Source organism: Dysidea avara, chromosome 5 (assembly GCF_963678975.1).
Source record: "Dysidea avara chromosome 5, odDysAvar1.4, whole genome shotgun sequence".
NCBI classification, from domain to species: domain Eukaryota; kingdom Metazoa; phylum Porifera; class Demospongiae; order Dictyoceratida; family Dysideidae; genus Dysidea; species Dysidea avara.
Window position 1 is genome coordinate 40,505,172 of NC_089276.1, and position 27,864 is coordinate 40,533,035.

The following is a 27,864-nucleotide window of genomic DNA, read 5'->3' on the forward strand; positions in this document are numbered from 1 at the left end:
AAGAAGCCGGCGCGTCACACCGTAAGTATATTAACAGGAAGAAAGAAAACGCAATTTTCACACCTATGTAGCTCTGTGATCCCTTATCCGATTGGAACCAACTTTGCTAGAGACGTGCCGCCCAGTTAGGGGAGTCTACATACCAAATTTGAAGAAAATCACTCCAGCCATTTCCGAGATACGAGCGAACAAACTTTCGTTTTAATTTCTTCATTTTTTTCTTCTTCATCTTCTTCATTTCGCACACTTCGCAAAATTTGCCATAAAACACGAATGCGTGCTCGGATTGGGCTGAAATTTGGCACACTTGAAGGGCTCATTAAGGCGGATCTCCGTACCAACTTTGGTAGGAATCCGATGAACATTCACGGAGTTATGACCGATTATTTGCGTAAAATAAGGTCGAAGGTCTGTCACGCCTACAGGGCAAACCCCTTGGAGGAATCAGTTGAAAATTGATATGTAGATGGAGCAACCATCGTAGGAGTGCCTTTTTGTGGTTTGAAAGGAATCAGGATAAAGACCATGGAGATATGACACAAAATCCAACCTGTGTCAAAATTACGCGATCGATTTTTATGAATAAAAAAATTATTAGTTTTCGTGTCTACCAGACAAACCGCTTAGAGCAACAAGCTGAAAATCTATATGTAGCTGGAATAATCATCATAGAACGTTCTTGCAGTAGTACAGAAGAATCGGATTACAAATCATTGAGTTATGATTCGAAAGGCAACTACGTGCAGCAAATGCGAGATCGAGATACTCTAATAGAACAGTCACCCTAATAAAGCATTCAGTTGCATGTATAATTTACTCAGTTATATTACATTGCAAGTTATTCTGTAGGGAATTCAGCTACAAACAAGTCACCCTGTAGTCAGATCAACTAGAAGAAGGTACCTAATAGAGAGTTCATCTACAAAGAAGCCATCATGTAGAGAGTTCAGCTCAAATAAATCACCCTGTAGAGAATTCAGCTACAAACAAATTGCCCTGTAGAGAGATCAGCTAGAAGAAGTTACCTTGTAGAGAGTTCAGTTACAAAGAAACAATCATGCAAAGAGTTTAGCTACAAACAAATCACCCAGTAGAAAGTTCCGCTATGAACAGATCACACTGTAGAGAGTTCAGTTAGAAACAAGTCATCCTGTAGAGAGATCAGCTAGAAGAAGTTACCTTGTAGAGAGTTCAGTTACAAAGAAACAATCATGCAAAGAGTTTAGCTGCAAACAAATCACCCAGTAGAAAGTTCACGCTATGAACAGATCACACTGTAAAGAGTTCAGTTAGAAACAAGATAGATCAGCTAGAAGAAGTCACTTTGTAGAGAGTTCGGCTACAAAGAAACCACCATGTAAGAGAGTTCAGTTGCAAACAAACCACTCTGTACAGACTTAAGCTACGAACAGATCACCCTGTAGAGAGATCAGCTAGAAACAAGTCATCCTGTAGAGAGTTCAGCTAGAAGAAGTTACATTGTAGAGAGTTCAGCTAGAAAGAAACCACCATGTAAGAGAGTTCAGCTACAAACAAATCACCTGTAGAGAGTTCAGCTAGGAACAAGTCACCCTGTACAGAGATCAGCTAGAAACAAGTCATCCTGTAGAGAGTTCAGCTAGAAGAAGTTACATTGTAGAGAGTTCAGCTACAAAGAAACTACCATGTAGAGAGTTCAGCTGCAAACAAATTGCCCTGTAGAGAATTCAGCTACAAACAAATCACCCTGTAGAAAGAAGAAGTTACCTTGTAGAGAGTTCAGCTACAAACAAATTACCCTGTAGAGAGTTCAGCTAGAAACAAGTCACCCTGTGGAGTGATCAGCTAGAAACAAGTCACCTGTAGAGAGTTCAGCTAGAAGAAGTTACATTGTAGAGAGTTCAGCTAAAAAGAAACTACCATGTAGAGAGTTCAGCAGCAAACAAATTGCGCTGTAGAGAATTCAGCTACAAACAAATCACCCGGTAGAAAGATCAGCTAGAAGAAGTTACCTTGTAGAGAGTTCAGCTACAAACAAATCACCCTGTAGAGGGTTCAGCTAAAAACAAGTCACCCTGTAGAGAGTTCAGCTAGAAGAAGTTACATTGTAGAGAGTTCAGCTACAAAGAAACTACCATGTAGAGAGTTCAGCAGCAAACAAATTGCCCCGTAGAGAATTCAGCTACAGACAAATCACCTTCTAGAAAAATCAGCTAGAAGAAGTTACCTTGTAGAAAGTTCAGCTACAAACAAATCACCCTGTAGAGAGTTCAGCTAGAAACAAGTCAGCCTGTACAGAGATCAGCTAGAAACAAGTCACCATGTAGAGAGTTCAGCTAGAAGAAGTTACATTGTAGAAAGTTCAGCTACAAAGAAACTACCATGTAGAGAGTTCAGCTGCAAACATATTGCCCTGTAGAGAATTTAGCTACAAACAAATCACCCTGTAGAGAGTTCAGCTAGAAACAAGTCACCCTGTAGAGAGTTCAGCTAGAAGAAGTCACATTGTAGAGAGTTCAGCTACAAAGAGACTACCATGTAGAGAGTTCAGCTGCAAACAAATTGCCCTGTAGAGAATTCAGCTACAAACAAATCACCCTGTAGAAAGATCAGCTAGAAGAAGTTACCTTGTAGAGAATTCAGCTACAAACAAATCACCCTGTAGAGAGTTCAGCTAGAAACAAGTTACACTGTAGAGAGATCAGCTAGAAACAAGTCACCCTGTAGAGAGTTCAGCTAGAAGAAGTTACATTGTAGAGAGTTCAGCTACAAAGAAACTACCATGTAGAGAGTTCAGCTGCAAACAAACTGCCCTGTAGAGAATTCAGCTACAAACAAATCACCCTGTAGAGAATTGAGCTAGAAACAAGTCACCCTGTAGAGAGATCAGCTAGAAACAAGCCACCCTTTGAGTTCAGCTAGAAGAAGTTACATTGTAGAGAGTTCAGCAGTTTAGCTGCAAACGAATCACCCTGTAGAGAATTCAGCTACAAACAAATCACCCTGTAGAAAGATCAGCTAGAAGAAGTTACCCTGTAGAGAGTTCAGCTACAAACAAATCACCCTGTTGAGAGTTCAGCTACAAACAAGTCATCCGGTAGAGAGATCAGCTAGAAGGATCACCTTGCAGAGAGGTCAGCTACAAAGAAATCACCCTGCTTCATCTTTTCTTCTTCCTGTAGTAAAGAAAAAATGACAGGTTAAAAATCCTATGGCCGGCTTTGGGGTATACAAATACAAAAAGAAGTGAAATCTAATCCAAAACAGCCAAGCTGTAAAAAAAGAGTGCAGCCCTGAGAAAGGCTATGGTGAAAAAAGATGTGAAATCCAAGGTGGCGGCCAAGAAATGGCTGTGATGGTAGGTTAATGGTAAAAATTTTAATAACAACAATTCAGGTGAATTTGGTGCCGCTTGGTCTTGGCACAAAATTCACCTGAATTGTCGTTATTAAAATTTTTACCATTAACCTACCATCACAGCCATTTCTTGGCCGCCACCTTGGATTTCACATCTTTTTTCACCATAGCCTTTCTCAGGGCCGCACTCTTTTTTTACAGCTTGGCTGTTTTGGATTAGATAAAAATAAATGCTGCAAATTCTGCTTCAATCTAAGAAGTGCCAAGAAATTCTACAGTACAGTCGACTTATAATCAAACATGTATAGCATTTTTGCTGTGGCGCCTTGCATTGCTCTGTGTGTATACAGCAAATTTCATGCATAGATAAAAGTAAAGCTATATGTGAACCATGTGTGGGTGTACTGAATCATGCGTGGGTACACAAAAGCCATGCTCCGGAGAATGCTATGGCCACGAATGGTTAAACTACAACAGGACCGGCAGCACTATAGTCATGGTCAACAAAGCTCCGCAATATGTGACTGGATCTGTGAAAACCCAACACAATCGTGCATTTTTCAAATTCCTATTTATTAATTATTTAAGCCAAGTGTACCCTCTGGCAAACTTTCAGTCTCATATGCTAATAACTTCAGAGTTACAGTCCTACAAAATACAACAGCAGAAAATCGATTTAGCCACGACATAGCCATCTTATACTTAATATCGTCGTACCTCCACTTCGCAAACATTACTTTTTTTTTCTCCTGGAAAGTGCCACTCGACAAGTCGTGGAGTCAGTGTAGCTTTTTTTATTTTTTTCAAAGACACAAAAACTATAATAACAGCATAAACACAAAGTACAGAGCAAACAGATTACAATGTTAGATTAAGAATTGAGTTTCTGATTGGATCAGGTCCACCGGAGCACACTTGATGTAATAGCGTTGAGAAGACCAGGCCCCTCTGATACACTGTTTAGCTTACGATAATAATAATAACTATAATAATACATGTTATAAAGAATAGCAATAAAGAATTACAGTTGTGAAAATTTTAATCGGCACAAATGGCCGACCAATGGCTACATTGATCAGTCAACAGCATCACTTGGTTGGAAAATGGCCGATGGCTGACTGTTATTGTACTCTGCTTAGCTAGAGGCTGAAGAGACCACGAAACATCTGGGTAATATGACTATATCTTACAAAGTTAAAATAAACAAGTACATGTTTGGGTCATTACTACCACAAATTCGGTCGTTTGAATTGCAGGTATCCAAAAAATTTGGTTATTTGTACCCAATTAAATTTACAGTGCACTACACTACACACTATAAACACATACATAACTAACACATACTTACAATACCCTACACACAAAAACAAAAAATGCAGCAAACGTCAAAGCAGCCATACACACACTACTGCCATACACCCCCCCCCCCCCCCCCCCCCACACACACACACACATGCACTTTACATAAATTACACCAATATCAATGTCCCAAGTATACCAAAATATACAAGGGATACCAAAATGAGCAGTCATAATTGTAAACTCACATAAAACATACATAATATCCACTAAAAATAATTAAACACAAAATCTCACATAGTTCACAGCTGGTTCCTTCCACACTGATCACATTAGATTGAGCACAACAATCATCATTAGTATCAGCACCAGATATCATCAGACCCAGACTAGTAGATAATGTTTCATTACAACCAGTCACTGGAAAACATCTTCTCTGAATAGCTATAAGACAACATTATGTGAGCTATTGTTACGCATTACCAATCATTTATTATTACCACATAAAATGCTGGAGTGAAATATAGCAATTAAAATTGCAAAAAATTATGTACATAGCATAACCTTAACTTTAAAAGTTCCATTCATCTTCACACTCATTATTATGAACCCGGTATATGTACCCCTTCAATTCAAAGCTGGCTTATATTCATGATAGGCTACTAAATGGTTTCTGACTATTAAATGTCAATAGAGCTCAACTAGTAGAGCGACATAATCATGATGGTTTTGTGCACTTTGTGAGACAACCATTAAACTTAGCACATAGTTTATACTTCCAGTGGCATTCATTTTTGGATATAGTGCCATTGCATATTTGACCTTTGGTGACCTTTATGGCCATTTAACATTGAAAATTCATCAGTTTTGTCTTTATTTCCCTAGGCATTGTTTTACATCATTAAAACATGGTTTAAGTGGGGCTGAAGTAATTATATGCAGCCATACAATGCCCATTTGTCATGATTAAGATTAGCCCACGCACCTAATTAGCTATTTCGGGTGGTGGAGAACTCCACTTGTGAACCATGTAGTGTAGATCTAAAGGGTTATTATGATAGTCTGCAATGTTGTAGCTTAACATACCAATTAATTTTCAAGAAATCACCTGCTTTAATTTCGTGCCTATTCAACTCTGAACTTACGAGCTGATTTTTAAAATAACTCACCCTAGAAACAACCTAGTACTAAGCCACTTTGGCTCTTATGGTTTCTCACCTTGTAGAACAACTGTATGGATTTCTTTTTAACAATAACAACATGGAAACTGGTTTAAATGCATACAAGCATCTTTCAACATGGGATAACACACCCATCAAGAGCAAATCATGAAAAATCGATGCATAACCCTATAAAGAAACGCTTCTCCAGTGCCTCTGCCAAAATTTGAGGGTCTGCAGTACATAAATATGGAGTTATTTTGCAAATTGTGAGACAGTGTAGCTGGCCAGGGTGCACTCCGTAAAGCAGTAATCATGCGATGGCAGCTGGTGTTGTTCGCCTGTGAAGTTACCAGAGTTTTGACAAGGTGATGAAGTTAGTACATGAATATCGTCACTTGTATCAACAGTAGTAGCCTGACAGTCTGATAGAGCTGGTTCTTTCAATACTTGGAAGCGCTTCGATTTGTTTAATAGTTTTCTGGTTTTTTTTTTTTGCGCATTACCATAAACATGATGTCCCACTAGCCTTGTAAAGCTTATTTGATTACTTCAGCACCACCTTAAAGGTCTTGTTGAAAGAAACAGCTTGGACGTCAATCAGTAACTTTATTCCAAAGGTATGATCATTTTTACTAGCTGTAAAATTTTACCTTCCCATTCATAAGTTACACCCCAAGGGCAGATAAATTCAAAGAATTACCAGAACTTTGGAGTGGAATGAGCTCTTAAATTCAAATAAAAATCAAGTTGTTTCTTAGGTTGACATCTTAAATTTGGAACCATGTTTTAAAGTAATGCCTCATGGAAATAAAGACGAAAATGTCAAATGGAGAATTCAGTATTAAATAAGTCACCCTGAAGGGATTTTGTCACACTTTAGAGAGATCAGCTACAAACAAGCCACCTGGAAGAGAGTTCAGCTACAATCAAGTTACCCAGTAGAGCTATAAACAAATCACACTGCAAATTTTCCCTTTTTTTACCAGTAGCATTAGAAAGTGGAGCATCTGTTAGCTACTAAATGTTCAATCATATACCAGGTGCTATTGCATCTCACAGTACAATCTACAGTGTATCTAGAATTTTTGTTGATCCACATTCATTTGAGAATGGTAACTATTGCTTGTATACTTCAGTCATTGCCAATATGCTGTGATGGAAATGACCTACTAAATTTGCGAGCAGCATCAGGAGTTTTATCAACAGTCATATTATTTTAAAACCTTTGCCAATGCAAAGTTGTAGGATGCAAGCTGAGCAGTTCATTCTGGCTCATCCCTTTTCAATTCACAACAGATCAGTGGCTTGCCTCACGTTTGATCCTTGATCATGTACCTTGATCATGTACTTTGATCATGTACAATACTACTGACTGCACGGTCAGCAATTTCAGTAATCTCCTTTACTGTAGAAGAAATGTTCTCTCCTGTATGGTGGTCAGGAAATGATCTTTTAACAAGTACACAATCAACAATTTCCCACTGTAATGTAAGAAAATGGCAAGTAAGTAAAAAAAAAAGCTTCTGTAGAACTGCTCATCCATATATCGGTGGTGAGGGAGAGTGAAAATGCATCTGATCAAAGTTTGTCAGTGAGTAATGCTTTCCACTTGTATATCATCAAAGATAAGCTTACTGATACGTTTCCGTCCAGTATTCCATTAGCTCCTAAAATAATTCTCCAACCTTTAGTGCTAGTTGTAAATTGTGAACAGTCAGTCCAACTGTCATATGTGACCAGATCTGCAAAAACCCTACACAATGTCGCAAGCCTAAATTTTCAATCGAATACAATGGGTGAAAAATTTGCGTATTATTAAAAAATCTGTAAATTGTTGAGCTCCTTTTTCTTAGTAAAGGAAATGACTAACATTAAAACCTTAGATATCATCTTATTTGTCTACTCAAGAGTAGTTGGAAACTTTGTTTCATTGTAGTAGATCTAAGTACACGCAAGTTATGGGCATTTGTTTATGTCACAACAAAGCGATCGTAGGCAATTAATCTTTGTTTGCTATTTTTGCCTGGTATGCAGTGAAGAAAAGTGATAAAAGGACAAATGTACTCAATAACCAATTTCCTATTCATGGCAAACACAATGGTGCGAAGTTCAGCTCTGTATGTCATTCCGTTCATAAGCTACAACCATTTTAGTTAGCACCTATACTCTATTTTCCCTGTACAAATTGATCTTTTTGTTGCTGCTACTTTGTAGGGCTGTAACTCCGATAGTTATTGGCATATGAAACTGAAACTTTGCTAGAGGGTACACTTGGCTAAGTAGACTATAAATATTTAATAGACAGGAATGCACAGGTTATTGCAGATTCGGTCACATATTGTCTAGAACCTAGGCTACATGTCTACACCTTCATTACAGAATCATGCAATCTTGGGCTGTCTACAGTCATGAGCATAAATGGCGGAATAGCTCTCTCGCCCACAAATTTGATGTGTTGCCATGGAAAGTAACCCATACAAAGGATACAAAAGCACTCCTACTCTCCTCCTTCTTAAAGTACTGCCACATATCCAACTAAGTATGCTGATCACCTGAAGCAGATTCCATGGATAATATACTTCGTTATAAAGAATGCAAACATGTATTATTATAGCCATTCAAATGAACCTTCGATTCTTTCACATTCATCCCAGCACTAAGAAAAACAGAATACAATCATGAACCACTACTGTGGTTCATAATAGGGATCACCTTGGAATTTTTGCAAACCCCTAATAGAGCAGTTACCTAAAAACCACCAGACTTGGCTATGCAGTAACACTAACACTCAGAAAGTAGACTTGGCTATGCAGTAACACTAACACTCAGAAAGTTTATTATCAATCACTGAACTTGGTGTTCTTATGATAAAAAAGAGTGGGATAAAATTTGGGGACATTCAAAAATTGAAAAATTTGTTCAAACTGTTCATCTCCATATGTGACCCAGTCTGGGAAAACCGGTCTTATTGCCCATGTCAGATATTTTACCCAGAACACACATGAATAAACTATCTAATTCCACAATCAAAATCAGCTAGACTCGAGTGGTCTAGGTTTGCTGGCTGCTTTTCCCAAGCCCAGTGGCAATCCGTACGTGCGGTGTGGGGCTGTAATGGAGCTCTGGTCAGCGTCAGCCTGGAAATCGCTAAATGTGGCTGTACAGCTCCGTGGTGTTGAATAAATACATCTGCTGTAAATTTCCTTTTATTTTAGCCAGTTTTGATACCTGAGTGGCCCATAACTTGGTCTAATTCATCCTAAATGTTCCTCTTCAATTTTAAAACAGCATCTTTTCTGCATTCCAGCCCCCACCTCCCACCCCTTTTGGAGCTCGTCTGATACAGCCAACCTTGGTTACTAAACTATCTAAAATGGCGGGAAACTTAGCTTCTTCAGTGGATGATCTGGAAGGTAATAAATTGTTGTAAGACGTGCGAAAATTAGGTATGCGTAGCTACCACCAGTACAACACTCTGAATATTTAAAACCGGTGTTTCTCGATACGTTCAGATGGGTGATAAGACCAGTTTTCCCAGACTGGGTCACATATTGTTATTATTCATCTTATTGTTTCACAGGCCTACAGCAAATTTTTCCACTTTTTCATGCTAAAAACTATAAAATTATAGTCATACTTACTGAGTCCTTCTGCATGTCCACGACCCATTTACAGACCTGTATTTAACAAATCAATATCACCCTCAAACTCGATAAATTTCTATGTTCTCTTTGCCATTTATTGCCAGTGGTTCACATACTAATCGTAGTCTTAAGTTTTATTTGTGGTTTAAAGGTAGTTTGTTCAATTACACTTTGTTAGCGATGAAATAGTGGTTATTAATGAATTACAGAATACTTAAAATTATACTATGTTGCATGCATTATTAAAAGCCACAACTAATAATAACACCATAGTTTAAAACTAATGCTTATAGTAGGGGATAGTATTAATCGAATGGCTGCCTACTGCCTAGTTTTTATAAGTAGTTTAATCAATCTGCTTTGTTTCCTCATCCCTAGTGTGCACTCACAGCCGGCTGTGGGTGTGCCTGGTGCAAAAATTGGTCGACTATTTTTCTGATTACCCAGTTCATACTGCACTGCTTGGCTAAGCTCCTTACCATTGACAGTAATGTTAAAACTATCACTTCCAATAGGATTAGTCACAGTACACGTGTAGTTTCCACTATCACTTGTAGTAACACTATTAATGGTGTAGTCACTACGGAATGTTGCAGTAGTATCATCATGTGCCACTGTGGTGATACTAGGAGTTGGTGTTAATAGCATACCATCCTTCATCCAGGTGAATGTGTCTGGGGGAGAACCTTCTGAAGTACAAGACAATGTTAGAGGAGAACCAATTATGCCATTAACAGCAGATACTGTAGTGGTGATCATTGGAGCAGCTGTGTGTATGAAGTTTGTTAACAACAATTGATCACACTATAAAGTGACTCACTTCTCACAGGTAAGTACACACCCACCCTCACAATCTGGTCCACCATACTACTGTTCATTATGGTACAAGTGTAAACACCTTCTTCATTAACAGTAAATGTAGCAGAACACAATTCTACATTAATAACTCCAATGAAATTAGTAATATTAGCTCCACGTGGTTGTACCACAGGTCCATCACATAAACCATGAGATATTTGGGCATCATTAAAGGAAACTTGACCCAACTCTTCATTACTGTTACCACTAGGTCCTAATCCAGTCACACAACGAAACAGTAGACCAGGTGATGTATCAGTCACATTAATAGCAGAATAGTCATCAACCATGTTACCAGAGACAACAGCATTTGATCGAGTAGTCTGAATCCCTCCAACAAGTCCAACTCCTATAGTCATGTACAATAACAAGTGACATAATACTCAATAATAGTTATTAATTATATCACCTGATATACGAAGTGTTAGTGGATCACTAGTATAGCCCACACCATCCAAAGTTACAGTACAAGTAATGGTACCAGCATCATTTGCCATTAAACTGTTTTCAGATACAGTTTGTGTTATCTCACCAGTAGGAAAACATGTTGGATTACCACTATTACGAGCAATGTTAGTATAACATCCTGTAGTGTCCCACTGATATGCTGTAGTTCCAGTAAATGCTTCTCCATTAGACAATGTCACATTACATGTTAGATTAACACTACTCAATATGAGATAGTCAAATGTGTTAGTAGATACATTAACTGGTGTACCAGTTGGAGTACTGACTATGGTGACACCTGAAATAATTACGTACAGGGATTAACACTCATAAATAGCAAACACAGAAGGCTGATGACAACATGTAAATGTACGTACAATGCTAATAGAATAATAACTGCTACAGTAAAATATTAAGATTGTGTGAAGTAAAGAATGATGGCAACTGTACTAAATCTAATGCACTGTATGTACTGATGTGCACAAGTACGTAAATTAGGGATTCATTTTTGAAAGTACAAGTGGTTTCAGAGCATAGGGTATAAGACGTTCTCTCAACCTTTCATATTTAATTGAAGCTTATTTTAAGGCAGATTGTCACCTCAGTTACTGGCATTATACAAGAGACAAAAAATTATGTAAAATTTTGGAATTAATTTCATACCTCTGTGCTCCACCCTCCTTGATGGTTTCCTCAGCATATCTAATAGGTTAAAGTTTGGAAGGAAAACTATTGGATACTTTTCACTTTATTGTTGATGAAATTTTAAGAAACCATGGTTGCTATATTTGAGACTCAGCATTTATTTAAAAGCTTGTCTTTATTTCAGTTGTAACAATTTCTATTCCATTCCTGGCAATTAAACAGGAGTTGGGGACGAGTATTTTACTTGGGACAGGTCTAGTTTGAGGCAAAATGGTAGCTACATGACTGATGGCTTTACAAAGCTAAAGTGACTGTTATAACTCTTTTGTAGTTTAGGGCAAAACCATACAAGCAAGGATAATTGCATGAATACACTATAAATGAACTTTGTGCTATGAATGGAGCATGAGCTGATGACCGGATATCATTTGGCAAGGTCATCAGTAAAAACACAAAGTGGAATATCTTGGTGGAGTAAATTGACTTTGACATTTATTTAAATATGTAATTTATTGCACTAGTCTTACATCTTACATAACTAAAACCTTTTAAATGGGAATAAAAATGGACAGCTGAAAAAAAAACACGAAACAAGAAGGGATTGCTGGGGTGGTAATGTAAACCACAAATCCCTATTTTGACTCTCTGTCATAAAGTTTAGCTACATGTTCCATCATCTGAGACAAGTCAAAATAGGGATTTGTGGTTTACATTACCACCCCAGCGATCCCTTCTTGTTTCATGGCTTTTTCAGCAATTCCTATTTAGTAGAGTGCCATAGTGTGCATTTCGTGTACATACTTTGTAATACAATTATGAAACTTTCCACATAAATAGTAATCCTTGTGACATTTATTTTTTGATATAGAACCACTGCATATTTGGCCTTAGGCAACATTTATAACCATTTTTTGCATTGAAAATTTATCATCTTTGTCTTATCTCCCTGAAGCATTATCAAACAGTACAGTTGGTACTGTTTAAGTAGGGATCCCCTGAAAGTGACGTGCGTCATCCAAAATTCTGCCTTTAAATCATCCTAGAGATATCTTATGCCACAAAAATCACCTTTACAGAATAATATTAGTTCATCTAACATAAAATACAGCATTAAAAACAAGACAACACTTACCAGTGACCATATAATTTTTTTTTTAATCTCCAAAACTTGAAATTTCATCTCACTCACGGCCTCACTGACCACAGTCGCAAGCCTAGAGTCCAAACAAAGCAGCGCACGGTCACCATTTTTCGCCACAACAACAAACTCCTCACCAGTGGGATGTGCTTTTTGGGGTTCCGATGAGAGTACACCCTGTGCACCTTGTCTTTCCTTTTATCTCTTCTTCCAACATCGAAACCATACTGAGGTGTTAATTTTCCATATCAACACTTCTCTGAAGACTCCACAAAATTATTTCAGAAAGCACTTATGCTGCTGAGAGAGTGGGGCACTCATAATTTTAAGCGTTGCATGTGAAACATTAAAGCTGACTTCGACTTTTGCCAATGCCTGGACTGCAAATCGACAAAGAGATTTGTTACTTAATATACGGACTGATACTCGACAGCTTGTTCCTCTGAACACACTGACTCAGCCACTCAGTGCCAGATGACGAGATCAGTGAGTGATTGGATACGGCACTCAAGTGGAAATTGTATTAGTCGAGACTAAGCTCCAGACAACTGAAAGGGCCTGTTCATTTGAACAACTTCTGGCCTGGGTGTATAGAACATGGACCATTGTACTGAGACAGGTCATAGATCTGAGCGGCGCCACTGCTACTATAAAGTAAGCTATGCATGTTACTGCAGGCCTATGTGCTTCCAATTTTGGCACAGTATGTACTTTAATAAACTGTACTGGAACTTGATAGCTAGTTCACAAGTTACACTGCAACTAGCTGTGCTAGCTACAACAAAAACTAAACAAACTAGTATTTTTTAATTGTTAATTTAAAAATGAAGTAGGGATCTATGCAATAAAAAGTAGTGAAACAAGAAGATGAATGATGGTATTACAGCATAGCTCGATGGGGAAGTCCCTATTTTGGCACATTAGCTGTAATTTTGCTCAATGTCAAAATAGGGACTTACCCACCAATCTATGCTGTAATATCATCTCTTGTTTCACTACTTTTTATTGCATAGATTTCTACTCATTTTAAAGTTAATAATTTTTTTTTAAATACTAGTTTTACACTGTTAAAACAGTTTTTTATCTAGTTTGTGTACTTTTTAAATGACCCAGTAATGGATTAGTTTTATTGACAATAATGATTGTCGAAGACAGAGCAATTTACATTAGTGTCTTTAATAGCTGTCAAGTTCAATGTAAGCTTTGTTGTTATCAGACATGCACACTTGACTGCATTATTAGAGTATTTATGTGATTGCTATTGGCTGTGGACAAGACTACATAGTACACATTCCCAACATTGAGCAGCAGTTGTCATACTACATGTGTATAGTTGTAGATTTAGGCTCTTAGTCATTGTCATCACATTAGCATCCTCATGCAGTGCTCATAAAAACACACCAGATGCTGTACACTGAACTAGCTACCTGTCACAAGGCATTAAACTCTGATAAGCAGTGAAAGTCCGGCAGTGGTTGTGCATTTAATACCACAACGCTATAAAACATGTTTTACCAGAGATGTACTTTTTTTCAAATCCTAGCTCCATTGTTACACTGAACAGTGCTGTGGTCAGCAATATTGTGGTTAGCATGTATGTAATGGCTTCCCACAGATTATGTGGCACCATATGGTGGCACCCACAAAATGAATCATAGACTACAAGACTACAACGAAGGTAAGACTGGAGGTACAGTGGAACCTCAGTAATCCAAACCCCTTGGGACCAGGGGTGGTCTATAAGTCTGAAAAGTACGTATCTCTGAAACTAACTTTAAAATAGTATAAAGAACATTATTAAAAGTATCAGTATCATCAACTATCCTAATAGAACAGTCACCACTCTAATAGAGCAGTCATTTCCGCAGTTTAGTTAACTTGGGTCCGATAACTGAGGTTCCACTGTAATAAGCTGTCGAAACAGAGCTTCACACTACAGCAAATCTAACAGTTTACTAAGGCTTAACAGATTCTGCGTATAAGCAACCTGCCCACGTATACTAATCGCAAAACCATCTAAGAGCAAACTTTTGTGCACAGGTTAATCTTCCTCACTTACTATGAGCTTAATTTTTAATTAATTAAGTAATTAATAATTATCCCTTTCACAGCTGAATTTTCCGGCGGACCATAGAATCTGCTACAAATTGTACTATACAAGCTTAACTGTACACCATAGTACTTAGTTACCATACCTCTAAGTAATCACTATAGACTAAGGACCTTGACTAGGTTGTTTTTGTTTACATAAATAAAACTGCTAAGTAATTACAAGACAACAAAACTGAAAAATACGGTAAAAGCAGCTTAAATAAGTAGTTAGATACAAATAAAGTTACTACAGGTAAGTATTACAACTATTCTAAACAGTCTCCTTACTGAGTGATTGTTTCTTCGGCTGGTTTCTTTGAGATTTATTCCAAATCTTGTATCATGCATGCGTATACGCACATGAGCAAATCACACCACACTTCTGAAAAACAGCCAACAGTGATCCTTGGCTGTCTTAGCCTATCAATAACAATCCAGTGAACTTCAAAACGTGACTATCAACTTGAGGATGCATGACAGTTGTCTTTTCTAACAAGAAAAACTTTGTGGTATTATGTAACAAACTCGCAATAGTGCACGAAGGATCCGGTTATCCCAGAAATGGGACCTCTGTGGGCGTGCGCATTTCAGGGTAAGCGCATCGTACTATACAATGCATGATAGAAATGGTAGCTCATTAGAATTGTACTCGAAGCACCTTTATAGCATCAAACCAGATAAATCTGGTTGAAGCGGTGAAAGGGTTAATACAACAGATTTGATTAACAAAATCTATGTGCGTGATCGAGCAAAGCAAACACTTCATAGTGCAACCTTTAATGTAGAGGTGTACCAATATACTGATACATATTGTATCGGTGGCCGATATAGAAACTTCTACTATATTGGTGGGAGCCTGTATTGCTGCTAAAAACCAATACAATACACCGATATACAACCGAACTATCTTGAGGACACTGTCCAATCATCAAGCCACATTATAAACCCTATTATTTAGCTAACAAGGGTGGGAAACAATAGTTATCTTCCTTGTTTTTAAAGGTGGCATGCTACGTGAAGCCATCTAAGTACATGTATAATTACTGTTATGTTGTCACAAAGCTTACCAATCATACAACAAATACTCATAGTGGTGAGCATGGGGAAACAACAATAAGATGAATTAAAAACACAGCATAAAACAACCAGCCATCTCAACAAGCCATTAAAATGTAGAGTAATCCAGACTAATCTTGGCAGGGGCATGCATTAAAATATTTGTGGGTGCCTTATAGTCTGAGCTGTCAATAGAGGCCACACCACCATGGGTAACCAAGCATAACCAATAATCTTAAGACTGTCTTCAGTAGTTAGAATAAAGGTGAAACATGGCATATTGGTTCCTCAAATATAAACAGTTATACCAGTATATCGGATTGGTATCGTATCGGTTTCAAAATGATTAACCTCATATCAGATTGGTATCGAATCGGTTTAGTTTTCTTATATCAGTACACCTATACTTTAATGGTTTCACATATAGAAAGGAGTCTTAGCAAGAAAACATGCCCTGTTTCCAGCTTTAAAATGAAGTGGAAGATGGGTCATGGGAATGGACTGAGTATGCACCACTATATAGATTTTAATTGCAAAAGAGTTGATAACTTTTGCTGTACATCCGTGAAACAAAACAAAAATATAAAGATGACCAAAACGGCAAATTTCAGCTTTTGTCTGAATACACATACTGTTCCCTTTTCACTTGATACTTACTAGTGGACTTATACTTATTGCAAAGAACCACCAGAGGGTTGGTGGTTTTTAGGTGTGCACTCTATTAGAATTATTACAAATAACATGGGAGGTCCCTAATATGAATCCACTTATTGTGGTTCATGATGATAACACCAGAAATCAGACAGCATAGATGTCTGACCATAATGCAATTTGTCCAGACATAGTGTTTCATCAAAGTACAAGGAGGGAACCTAAGGGTTGAGCTGGCACAATAACAGTCATTTGGTTACTACGAGACAAGGGATTGACAACAAATATACCATTGCCAACCCTTTGGGGGTAGGTATAAACCGTGGAACTGGGAACCGGGGATCCAAGGACCCGGGAGCCAACTTTTCATGGAAATTTTCATACTTCTCAATGTTTACATACTAGTGATGAGCGATTATCAAATTTTCACTCACGATTATTGTGAACCCAAAACATTGCAATTATCACGATTATTGTCAGCTCTCATGTTCTTTTCATTGGCAAAAGTAGTATACAATTACAAAAATGGTTAATAGAGTTAAACAGCACTAGCATTACACAATACAGTATCATACAATATAGTAGTACAAGTAAACAGTGGTACAAGCAAACGATTGCAGTGTGTGAAAAGATACAAAGTAAGTTTTTAGACAGAAACACTAGTTTGTTTATGTTTTCTGGAAGTAAACAATTTCTTAAATTATTATTTATGCAACCAGCACTACTAAAGACTCTTTCAGAAGATACACTTGTACCACAAATGCAAAGATACCTTTTTGCCAAATTGACCAGGTTTGGGAATCTGGTATTTTCATTTCTCTACCACACAAGGGGATCAGTATCAGGTTTAAGCACTGGATGATCCAGGTAAGATGTTATTTCTTTGTTTATTTTCTATAGGGGAGTTAAGGGTGTGGCATGTTCTGGATTGTTTTCTTCTGTGATGTGTTGAAGTACAGCTGCAAGACCTTCAATCATTTAGTGGGACATAACACTTGTATATCAGAAGTACTGGAGTCAGCGAGGCTTTCACTGGCTTCATTCACATTGACTGTTTGATAATATTGTAAACACTGATCAATGATTTGTTTTTTTCGTTCCTTCTATATCAGACAGGTGCTGCTCTTTAAACCTGGGATCAAGGAATGAAGCCAAATCTAATATTTCACACACCTCAGGATCAGAATATCTTCTTTTCAAATCTGAACTGATAACTTCTTTTAATTCTTTAGCTAGGCTAGTGTCACTTTCTATCTCAGTTAGTTTTTTCTGAATATGCTTCAAAACTGGGTTGACCGCTGATGCAGTGACATGCTTTTCCCCAGCAAGAGCATCTGTTAAATATGACAACGGCTTGAGGACATCATTGACAGTTTCTAAAACAGATAATTCAGTATCAGTTGGCCACTTTTTCCTGTCTTCAGCTAGCACGGCACTCAATGCTTGCTGCTGCTGCTCAAGTATCCTTGAAATCATGAGGTAGGTTGAGCCCCAGCGTGTTACAACATCACCCAAGGGTTTGTGCTCAGGTAATTGGAGGACTTGTTGCTTTTCTCATAAATCCCTAGCTTTCTTCCAGCTATGGTGAAAGAGTTCCACCAAAGAATGACATCGGCCAATGGCACATTGGACTTGAGTGTTTCGTAAGCCTTTGTTAATTGCCAGGTCTAGATTATGACCAAAACAGCTATACGAAGCAGTAAAGAAGTACTGAATGCTGCTATCATGTTGGACCCATTGTCTGTTGTGATTGCAACCAGGTTACTTGTACTCAACTTCCAGTTCTCAAATATGTCCAGTACAGCATCAACAATGTTCTGCCCTGTGTGATCTTCATACATAGCAGTAGTATCTAGGCAATAAGATTTTAATTCCCAATTAGATGTGATGAAGTGTACAGTGAGTGTAAGGTAAGGATGACAGCTACCACTAGTCCACAGGTCTGTGGTGGCTGCAAAGAAAGTAGATTCCTTTAGTGAAACTGCCACAATGTTGTCTTTCACATGAGAGTACAAGTGTGAGGAATTTCGTGATCAGTAAAATGTTTCCTACTAGGAATTTGGTACCTTGGGTGTAATTTCAGCAGTAAATGTTTACAACCAGGTTTCTCCACAGTGCTTATGGGTATTGAGTCCTTGGCAATAAAATAAGTGATGGTACGAGTTAACTCCTTAGCTTGAGCACTGTCTGCTGTGTACTTTATTGATCGTGCAATTGATTCTGTTAGAGTTAACTGCGAAGACTGTGAGTCATTTCCATCACTACTTTTATCTTTGGACTTGCTTGAAGACGGTTCTACATCTGCATACAATTGTGGGTGGTGCTCGCGAAGATGCTGGAAGAGATTTGAAGTGTTACTTCCTTTGTTTGTACGGATCTACCACATTCGCGACAAACTGGTTTATCTTTATCTCTCTCGATAACTGCCCCATCTTCTGTAGCCACCAAACCAAAATGCTGCCATACAGGGCTTTTAGTACTCCTCTTCTTCATGAGGTACAAACTAAACCGATTCTCTGCCATTTTTGTTCACACACGTGACATTGCATAATCGCGATAATCGCCTTGTACGATAATCGCTTAGAGTTGAAATTAAGCGGTTTGATTATCGCTTTGTCCAAATACCGCGGTTTAATCGTCAAACCGGTTAATCGCCCAACACTATTACATACATTCTTTACTTTAAAGGAAAACTACAGTAAAAATAAAAGCTCCATTTCATGAACCACGGTAGTGGTTTATAATAGAGATCACCTGTGTTTTTGCCAAAATCCTAATAGAACACACACCTACTGTAAACACCACCTTAGGAAGTTCTCTCAACCACAAAAGAAGCCTTAGAAGTTAATTTGGAAGAAGTATACGTCCACTGGAAAACATGAGGTCAAAAGGAACCAATAAAAGTATTTTTTAATAACTGAAATATGGCTGCACTAATGTGTATGCCTATTATGATAAATCATAAGCCATACTATTGTTGACCACAACATGCTATACACTGCATATTGTTGGTTCTATGTCAAAGCAGTACAGTACAAAGTACATTCAGTAGTAAGGAAACAATATATTGGTGTTTGCTAACTCCGATAATATTAGTTGACTACTTTTAAAACATGTTTAGCACTGTGTAATATCAAGCACTACCTGTAACCCGTATTTTCATATTAGCTGTCCATTAATGGATTTATAAAAAGTAAACAAACTAGTGTAAAAATAATTTTAAAAATTTAAAAACATGGGAATAGAGATTGCTGAAAAAAGTAAAGAAACAAGAGTCAAACAAGCCAACATGTTAAACACACAGAGATCTCTATATGTGACTGAATTTGACAAAACAAGGCTTCGACGCACAAAGCTTTGTTAGGAGATATGGCGATTTTAAGGAATCATTGTGTAATAACTTCCCAGTGCTTACAGCTGTGCAAACAAAATTTGCACCAATTGTTCATCTGTTCACTAGCTATCACTGAGTGGGTGTATACATTTCTGATACCCAAAATTTGACCTGTTTTGAGCAGCTTTTTTCGAGCGGGTAATAATATCACAGGTGGTAGTAATAGGGTGGGAGGGTGGGGGTGGACGGTGGTCTTAATATACGGGTATAAAATGAAGTAAGAAGACGATTGGAATCCAGAGGCCAAGTTTGGGCTCTCCATGGCCCTCAAATTACTCCAAATTGACTGAGAACACTATTGGAGAGCTCTCTGTGAAGTCCCAGCTCACTACACACCATTATCACAAAGCCATGGCCATTTAATGGTGCCAATCTCACACTCGTGGCTTTGACAGGGTTGGAAGAAAGCTGCTACAGAAACCAGACTTTCCAGTGCTGAAGGAAGTACAGTGTGAAATATGATAGTGTATTAGACCAGCAATCCATTTCTGGTAAAATCGTAAGTTTGATTTTGCGTGTGTGGAAGCCTTGTTATGTGAAATCCGGTCACATATTTGGACTCAAATAAACATTTATACAAAAGGATTCTCAGTACTTATCTGCCCTTGATCTATGGAGAAACTACTGTTTTTTCCTTAGTCTCTACCATATCCATTGAGTCCAAATAGAGATTTCTCTGTGTTTAACAAACCGGCTTGTTTGATTTTTGTTTCTTTACTTTTTTCAGTGATCTCTATTCCCATGTTTTAATTTTTAAAACTATTTTTACTCTAGTTTTATAATATAAAGTAATCGTTTATAGAGGTTTTGCCGAGAGTATTCACCAATCACATACTTAGACAATGTGAGTGGATTGAATATGGAAAAATACCGATACCCACAGTACATTAGAAACTCGCAAATAGATTTTCTTGAGCCTCAACATTTGTTTCACTGCAAAAGGCCTCTTTATGCAATGGTACGTACATGTGACTGGCTGAGCAAAAACCGGCTGTTTTCGCATATTCCTTGAAATCCATTTTATTGCTTCTCTGTTATCTATAGTAACAAAGGAGTAGACAGACAATGTTCCAGTCTTTAGTGATGGAGTTATAGTGCTAGACAGTTTGAACAGGAATAAATTTGATTTGTACAGTAACAATATGGCAAATAAATTTATAGGTGCTTATTTAATCGATCATAACTCACGACTGAAACAAGCTACAAAGATGGAGTTTGGCTCAGTCTGTTCATGACACATTGATCAAGGTATCAAGACACACAGTAGTGTGTCGTGAGGCCCAAGAAGCTGGCCCGCCACACCGTGAGTATATTTACAGGAAGAAAGTAAACGCGATTTTCACACCTTTGTAGCTCCGTGATTCCTTATCCGATTGAAACTAAAATTGCTACAGAAGTGCCGGCTAGGTAGGGGAATCCACATTCCTAATTTGAAGAAAATCGCTCCAGCCATTTCCGAGATACGAGCGGCCAAAGTTTGGGGTTTTTTTTCCTTCGTTTTTTTCTTCTACTTCTTATTCTTCTTCTTTTCGCACACTTTGCAAAATCCGCCATAAAACACGAATGTGTGCTCCAATCGGGCTGAAATTTGGCACACTTAAAGGGCTCATTAAGGCGAATCTCAGTACCAAGTTTGGTAGGAATCCGATGAACAGTCACGGAGTTATGACCGATTATATATGTAAAATAAGGGGTCGAAGGTCTGTCACGCCCACAGGGTAAACCGCTTGAAGGAATGAGCTGAAAATTGCTATGTAGATGGAGTAACTATCGTAGGAGTGCCTTTTTGTGGTTTGAAAGGAATTCAGGTAAAGGCCATCAAGATATGACACAAAACCCAACCTATGTCACAATTACGCGATCGAAATTTATGAATAAAAAAACTATTAGTTTTCACGCCTACCAGGCAAACCGCTTAGAGCAGTGAGCTGAAAATCGGTGTGTAGCTGGAATAATTATCATAAAAAGTCCTTGCAGTAGTACAGAAGAACCGGATTACAAACCACTGAGTTATGATTCCAAAGCCAACTACGTGTAGCATATGCGAGATCGAGATACTCTAATAGAACAATCACCCTAATAAAGCATTCAGCTACGTTTATAACTTACTCCATTATAGAATTATATGACATTGTAAGCTATTCTGTAGGGAGTTCAGCTACAAACAGTTAATCTTATAAACAATTTAGCTACAAGCAAGTCACCTTGTAGAGAGTTCAGCTACAAATATGTTGCTGTAGAGATTCAGAACATTATAAGTCAGACTGAAGAGAATTCAACTATAAACAAGTCACCTTGTAGAGAGTTCAGCTACAACAAGTCACTCTGTAGAGAATTCAGCTACAAACAAATCACCCTGTAGAGAGATCAGCTAGAAGAAGTCACCTTGTAAAGAGTTCAGTTACAAAGAAACCACCATGTAGAGAATTCAGCTATGAACAGATCATCCTGTAGAGAGTTCAGCTAGAAACAAGTCATCCTGTAGAGAGATCAACTAGAAGAAGTTACCTTGTAGAGAGTTCAGCTACAAAGAAACCATCATGTAGAGAGTTCAGCTGCAAACAAATCAAACTGTACAGAGTTCAGCTACAAACAAATCACCCTGTAGAGAGATCAGCTAGAAACAAGTCACCCTGTAGAGAAATTAACTAGAAGAAGTTACCTTGTAGAGAGTTCAGCTACAAACAAACCATCATGTAGAGAGTTCAGCTGCAAACAAATCACCCTGTAGTGAGTTCAGCTACGAAAGGATCACCCTGTAGAGAGTTCAGCTAGAAACAAGTCACCCTGTATAGAGAGATCAGCTAGAAGAAGCTATACCTTGTAGAGAGTTCAGCTACAAAGAAACCACCATGTAGAGAGTTCAGCTGCAAACAAATCGAATCATAGAGAGTTTAGCTACAAACAAATCACCCTGTAGAGAGTTCAGCTATAAACAAGTTATCCTGTAGAGAGATCAGCTAGAAGAAGTTACCTTGTAGAGTGTTCAGCTACAAACAAACCATCATGTAGAAAGTTCAGCTGCAAACGAATCACCCTGCAGAGAGTTCAGCTACGAAAAGATCGCCCTATAGAGAGTTCAGCTAGAAGAAGTCACCTTGTAGAGAATTCAGCTGCAAAGAAACCACCATGTAGATAGTTCAGCTGTAAACAAATCATCCTGTAGAGAGTTCAGCTATGAACAGATCACCCGGTAGAGTTCAGCTAGAAACAAGTCACCCTGCAGAGAGATCAGCTAGAAAGAAGTTATGCTGTAGAGAGACCAGCTAGAACAAGTCACTTTGTATGTAGAAAGTTCAGCTACAAAAAATCACCCTGTAGAGAGGTCAGCTAGTAAAAGTCACCTTGTAGAGAGTTCAGCTACAAAGAAACTACCGTGTAGAGAGTTCAGCTGCAAACAAATCACTTGTAGAGAGTTCGGCCAGAAACAGGTCACCCTGTAGAGATCAGATAGAAACAAATCACCTTGTAGAGAGATTAGCTACAAAGAAACCATCCTGTAGAGAGTTCAATTACAAACATATAACCCTATGGAGAGTTCAGCTAGAAACAATTCACCCTGTAGAGAGATCAGTTAGAAGAAGTTACCTTGTAGAGAGTTCAGCTACAAAGAAACCATCAGGTAGAGAGTTCAGTTGCAAACAAATCACCCTGTAGAAAGTTCAGCTATGAACAGATCACCCTGTAGAGAGATCAGCTAGAAGGATCACCTTGTAGAGAGTTCAGCTGTAAACAAATCACCCTGCAGATAGTTCGGCTACAAACAACTCACCCTGTAGAGAGATCAGCTACAAACAGATCACCCTGTAGAAAGTTCAGCTACAAACAATTCACTCTGTAGAGAGATTAGCTAGAAGAAGTCACCTTGTAGGGAGATCAGCTACAAAGAAACCATCCTGTAGAGAAGTTCAGCTGAAAACAAATTTCCCTATAGAGAGATCAGCTAGAAGAAGTTACCTTGTAGAGAATTCAGCTACAAAGAAACCACCATGTAGAGAATTCAGCTATGAACAGATCATCCTGTAGAAAGTTCAGCTAGAAACAAGTCATCCTGTAGAGAGATCAGCTACAAATATGTTGCTGTAGAGATTCATAACATTATAAGTCACACTGAAGAGAATTCAACTATAACACCTTGTAGAGAGTTCAGCTACAACAAGTCACTGTGTAGAGAATTCAGCTACAAACAAGTCACCCTGTAGAGAGATCAGCTAGACGAAGTCACCTTGTAAAGAGTTCAGCTACAAAGAAACCACCATGTAGAGAATTCAGCTATGAACAGATCATCCTGTAGAGAGTTCAGCTAGAAACAAGTCACCTTGTAGAGAGATCAGCTAGGAGAAGTCACCTTGTAAAGAGTTCAGCTACAAAGAAACCACCATGTAGAGAATTCAGCTATGAACAGATCATCCTGTAGAGAGTTCAGCTAGAAACAAGTCATCCTGTAGAGAGATCAGCTACAAACAGATCACCCTGTAGAAAGTTCAGCTACAAACAATTCACTCTGTAGAGAGATTAGCTAGAAGAAGTCACCTTGTAGAGAGATCAGCTACAAAGAAACCATCCTGTAGAGAGTTCAGCTGAAAAAAAATCACCCTGTAGAAAGTTCAGCTACAAACAATTACCCTGCAGAGAGATCAGCTAGAAACAAGTCATCCTGTAGAGAGACCAGCTAGAAGAAGTCCCTTTGTATGTAGAGAGTTCAGCTACTAAAAACCACCCTGCAAATAGTTCAGCTACAAACAAGTCACCCTGTAGAGAGATCAGCTAGAAGAAGTTACCTTGTAGAGAGTTCAGCTATGAAGAAACCATCATGTAGAGAGTTTAGCTGCAAATAATTCACCCTGTAGAGAGTTCAGCTATGAACAGACCACCCTGTAGAGAGATCAGGTAGAAGAAGTCACCCTGTAGAGATATCAGCTAAATACAAGTTACTCTATAGGGATCAGCTACAAACAAATCACCCTGTAGAAATGTGTGTTGGAAACAAATCATCATGTAGTGAGTTCAGCTAGAAACGAGTCACTCTGAAAAGAGTTCAGCTACAAACAATGAGGGTTTCAGCTACAATTCATTTATGTATAAGAAATCACCTTATGACCTATATGATTATCATTCATTGTTAAATATACAAATATTTTTAATCAGACAAAAAACTGTACACAATATTTCTTCCTTTGTTCCATAATCCCTGCAGAAAAGAAAAAAAAATTAAAAGTAAGCACCAAAGCCAGTTAATGGCTGGCTTTGTGGCTTGCAATACAAAAAGAAGTGATATCTAAACCAAAACAGCCAAGCTGTAAAAAAAGAGTGCGGTCCCCAAAAAGGCCAGGATGAAAAAAGATGTGAAATCCAAAGTGGCGGCCAAGAAATGGCTGTGATGGTAGATTAATGGCAAAAATTTTAATTACGACAATTCAGGTGAATTTGATGCCGAATCCTAGTGGAGGAGGCAATGCAAATTCAAATGAATTGTCGTAATTAAAATTTTTGCCATTAATCTACCATCACAGCCATTTCTTGGCCGCCACCTTGGATTTCACATCTTTTTTCATCCTGGCCTTTTTGGGGGCCGATTTTTTTTTTTACAGCTTGGCTGTTTTGGTTTAGATAGTGTTTTCCCTGTACATCTCCATGTGGACAAAGAAAAAAGCCATTCCAATAACCGTAAACTTTATTTCTATTGCATCATTAAAAGTGCCCATAACTCATGATTTATACACTGTACGAACAAGAAACAAAAATTTCTTATGCACGATGAACAGGAGAATATGGTGGTATATCGGTTTTACTAATAAAATTTGAGCTTTGTTTTAGCACATACCACACATATTTTACCTAGTTTATTTCAATACGTGTATATTTTACAAAAACGGCTGATTTTTGCTTAGTGGGTCACATATTGTACCAGTTAATATATCTCCACACCAAAACTTCTTGTTTAGTGGTTTTAAAAATTGGTGCAGAATGCGGTAATCTTTATCCACAATAATCCAAGGACAATCTGTATTTGTATGCATACACATGACTCAGGAATGCCTCCTGCAATTCTCTATAAATTATAAATCATTGTCACCACTGTGGGCTCGTATAAATTTTATTGATGGCTGGATTCCTGATGGCCACTGGCTGAATTGCCAAATCATGTCATATTAACCTTACTACACATGAAACTACTTATTACAGTAGGATCTCCATTACCTGAACACCTGTACCCAGTTAAATCACAAAAGTGTTCAGATAAGTGAATTTGTTTATAGAGCAGTTGCTTATACTGATTGGAAAATCAAGATCCGAACAATCAAGGTCATACTTAACCATGCGTCTAAATACTCACTATGAACTTCACTGTATTTGTTGCCCCTGGCGCTAAAAGTGCTGCGTCAAAAAGCATCATGGAAATATACCTTTATGGGGTACCCCTTCAATACAAAATGCAGCATTAAAACTTACAGGCAGCCTAATGTTGTTGTTTTTTTTTAATTGTCAAAACTTGTATTTTGGTCTGCCTGCCTCACTGACCACAGTCAAAAGGCTAGAAGCCAAACAAAGCAGTACACGGCCACCATACCACAACAACAAACTCATTGGTGGGATGTGCCTTTTGTGGTTGCAATGAATGTCTGCCTTTTGAGCTTTGCCATTGTTTTCAATTAGCCCTTAAAGCTGCACATAACTTTGGAGAATTGCATGTTTACACAATATAGGCATACACGGCGACATTAGATGGGGTAACTTAATCCCTGTAGCCTGAAACTACATATCAACTGAAAGTCTATTTTTTTACTGGGCTAAAGTTTAAATGACCACTGTAACTACAGAGGCTCACTTGTTGTGAAGCAATGAACAACAATGATCAGGTTTTCTGTGATTTAATCTTCTTGCCAAGTGTTCAACTTTGATTGTGGGCTTGATCATGTGAGTCAGATATGGCCTAATGACACTTATCTAAAATTACGTCACAAAAAATCAGCCGCCAATAATGGTGGAACTTTAATATTTATGAGTGTATGGATTGTTGACTAATCATAATACTTCAGCCGTGATAGAAAATATGGAACTCTAACTAGCAGGTATGGTTAAAAATAACTAAAAAATAAGGATGAACTTACACTATAGTAGAAATCTACGATCAAAAAGCTTCCAAAAGATGCTTAAATGATTTGTTGTAATGTCTTATAACCATACCTGTTGGTTGTAGCTTTTTATCTATTTTCCAGTTGAAATATGACCATCCAAAAAAATTTCTCCATAGGCGTCTGTACTGGAAAATACTGAAGTCCCCCCCCCCCCCCCCCACTATTGATGGCCATTTTAAGTTTGTGGCATCATTTCAGATAGAGGTCATTCGAAATTTAATGACAAATCGAATGGAACTTATTGCAAGTTGATAAAAGTAGCCACTATCAAGTTATGGATCATTTTCTAATAGTACCTAAAGGATTTGCATGTTTAATTAACGAACAGTTGCTTACATGGTGATTGTGCTGTAGCACAAGGATACACCTTAGGTATTATTTTATTCCTTATTACGTACATCACGAGTAGAATGACATAGATTGTGTAGTCATAGGTCCGCAAGAAAACCCACTATACGGTAGTTTTGTGGCATCTAAATTCGCTCCATGGAAAGTGTCGATACAGAAAATTAATGTCTTGGTATGGTTTCCTGACATGAAGAAGATGGCTATTTAATCCATAAAGCCACATAAGCCTATATGTAGGCAGATATGCTAAACAAAGTGCGACAAATTTATTTGTGAAAATAAAATCGAAAATAAAATCATGTGGCAAGATGAATTGATGCAGGCACCTGGGAAACAGGTAGGGCAGCTGCGTTCAGCAATGTTTAGTGAAGAAACGCGTGTTGTGTTGTGTAGGGGAACCAGCAACTGATGGAGCTGTTACAAAACAATCAGCAAGCTGTTATGTACAAACAAGCACCTGGTTTGTTGTTGAGCATTCCAACACAACAGTATTACAGGCGCTGAATACCTGAGATAAACAAAACTGCACGTGATAAAATATATTGTGAAGTGCCCAAAACGCGAGATTAAAGCCCTCACGATAAAAACCCGCTATACGGTATTTGATTCACTTAATAGACTGTAGCATTCTGGGTACCAGCTAAGCTGGACTCAT

The 27,864-nt window shown here is 38.0% G+C and overlaps 2 protein-coding genes across 2 annotated transcripts in view; both read right to left on the reverse strand.

The window, feature by feature from the left end:
- The window catches only part of LOC136255292 (neural cell adhesion molecule 1-like), a 166,533-nt gene that overhangs the window by 31,423 nt on the left and 107,246 nt on the right, over nucleotides 1–27,864 (reverse strand). The gene's annotated exons all lie outside the window — the stretch shown is intronic.
- Nucleotides 1–27,864, reverse strand: part of LOC136256484 (hemicentin-1-like) — a 47,871-nt gene that overhangs the window by 9,182 nt on the left and 10,825 nt on the right. Inside the window, exons 6-9 of the mRNA XM_066049457.1 lie at nucleotides 10,710–11,045; nucleotides 10,263–10,649; nucleotides 9,922–10,209; nucleotides 4,933–5,079 (exon numbers count right to left, since the gene is read on the reverse strand). Coding sequence (XP_065905529.1) covers nucleotides 4,933–5,079; nucleotides 9,922–10,209; nucleotides 10,263–10,649; nucleotides 10,710–11,045 — 1,158 coding nt within the window. The remainder of the gene's footprint in view (nucleotides 1–4,932; nucleotides 5,080–9,921; nucleotides 10,210–10,262; nucleotides 10,650–10,709; nucleotides 11,046–27,864) is intronic.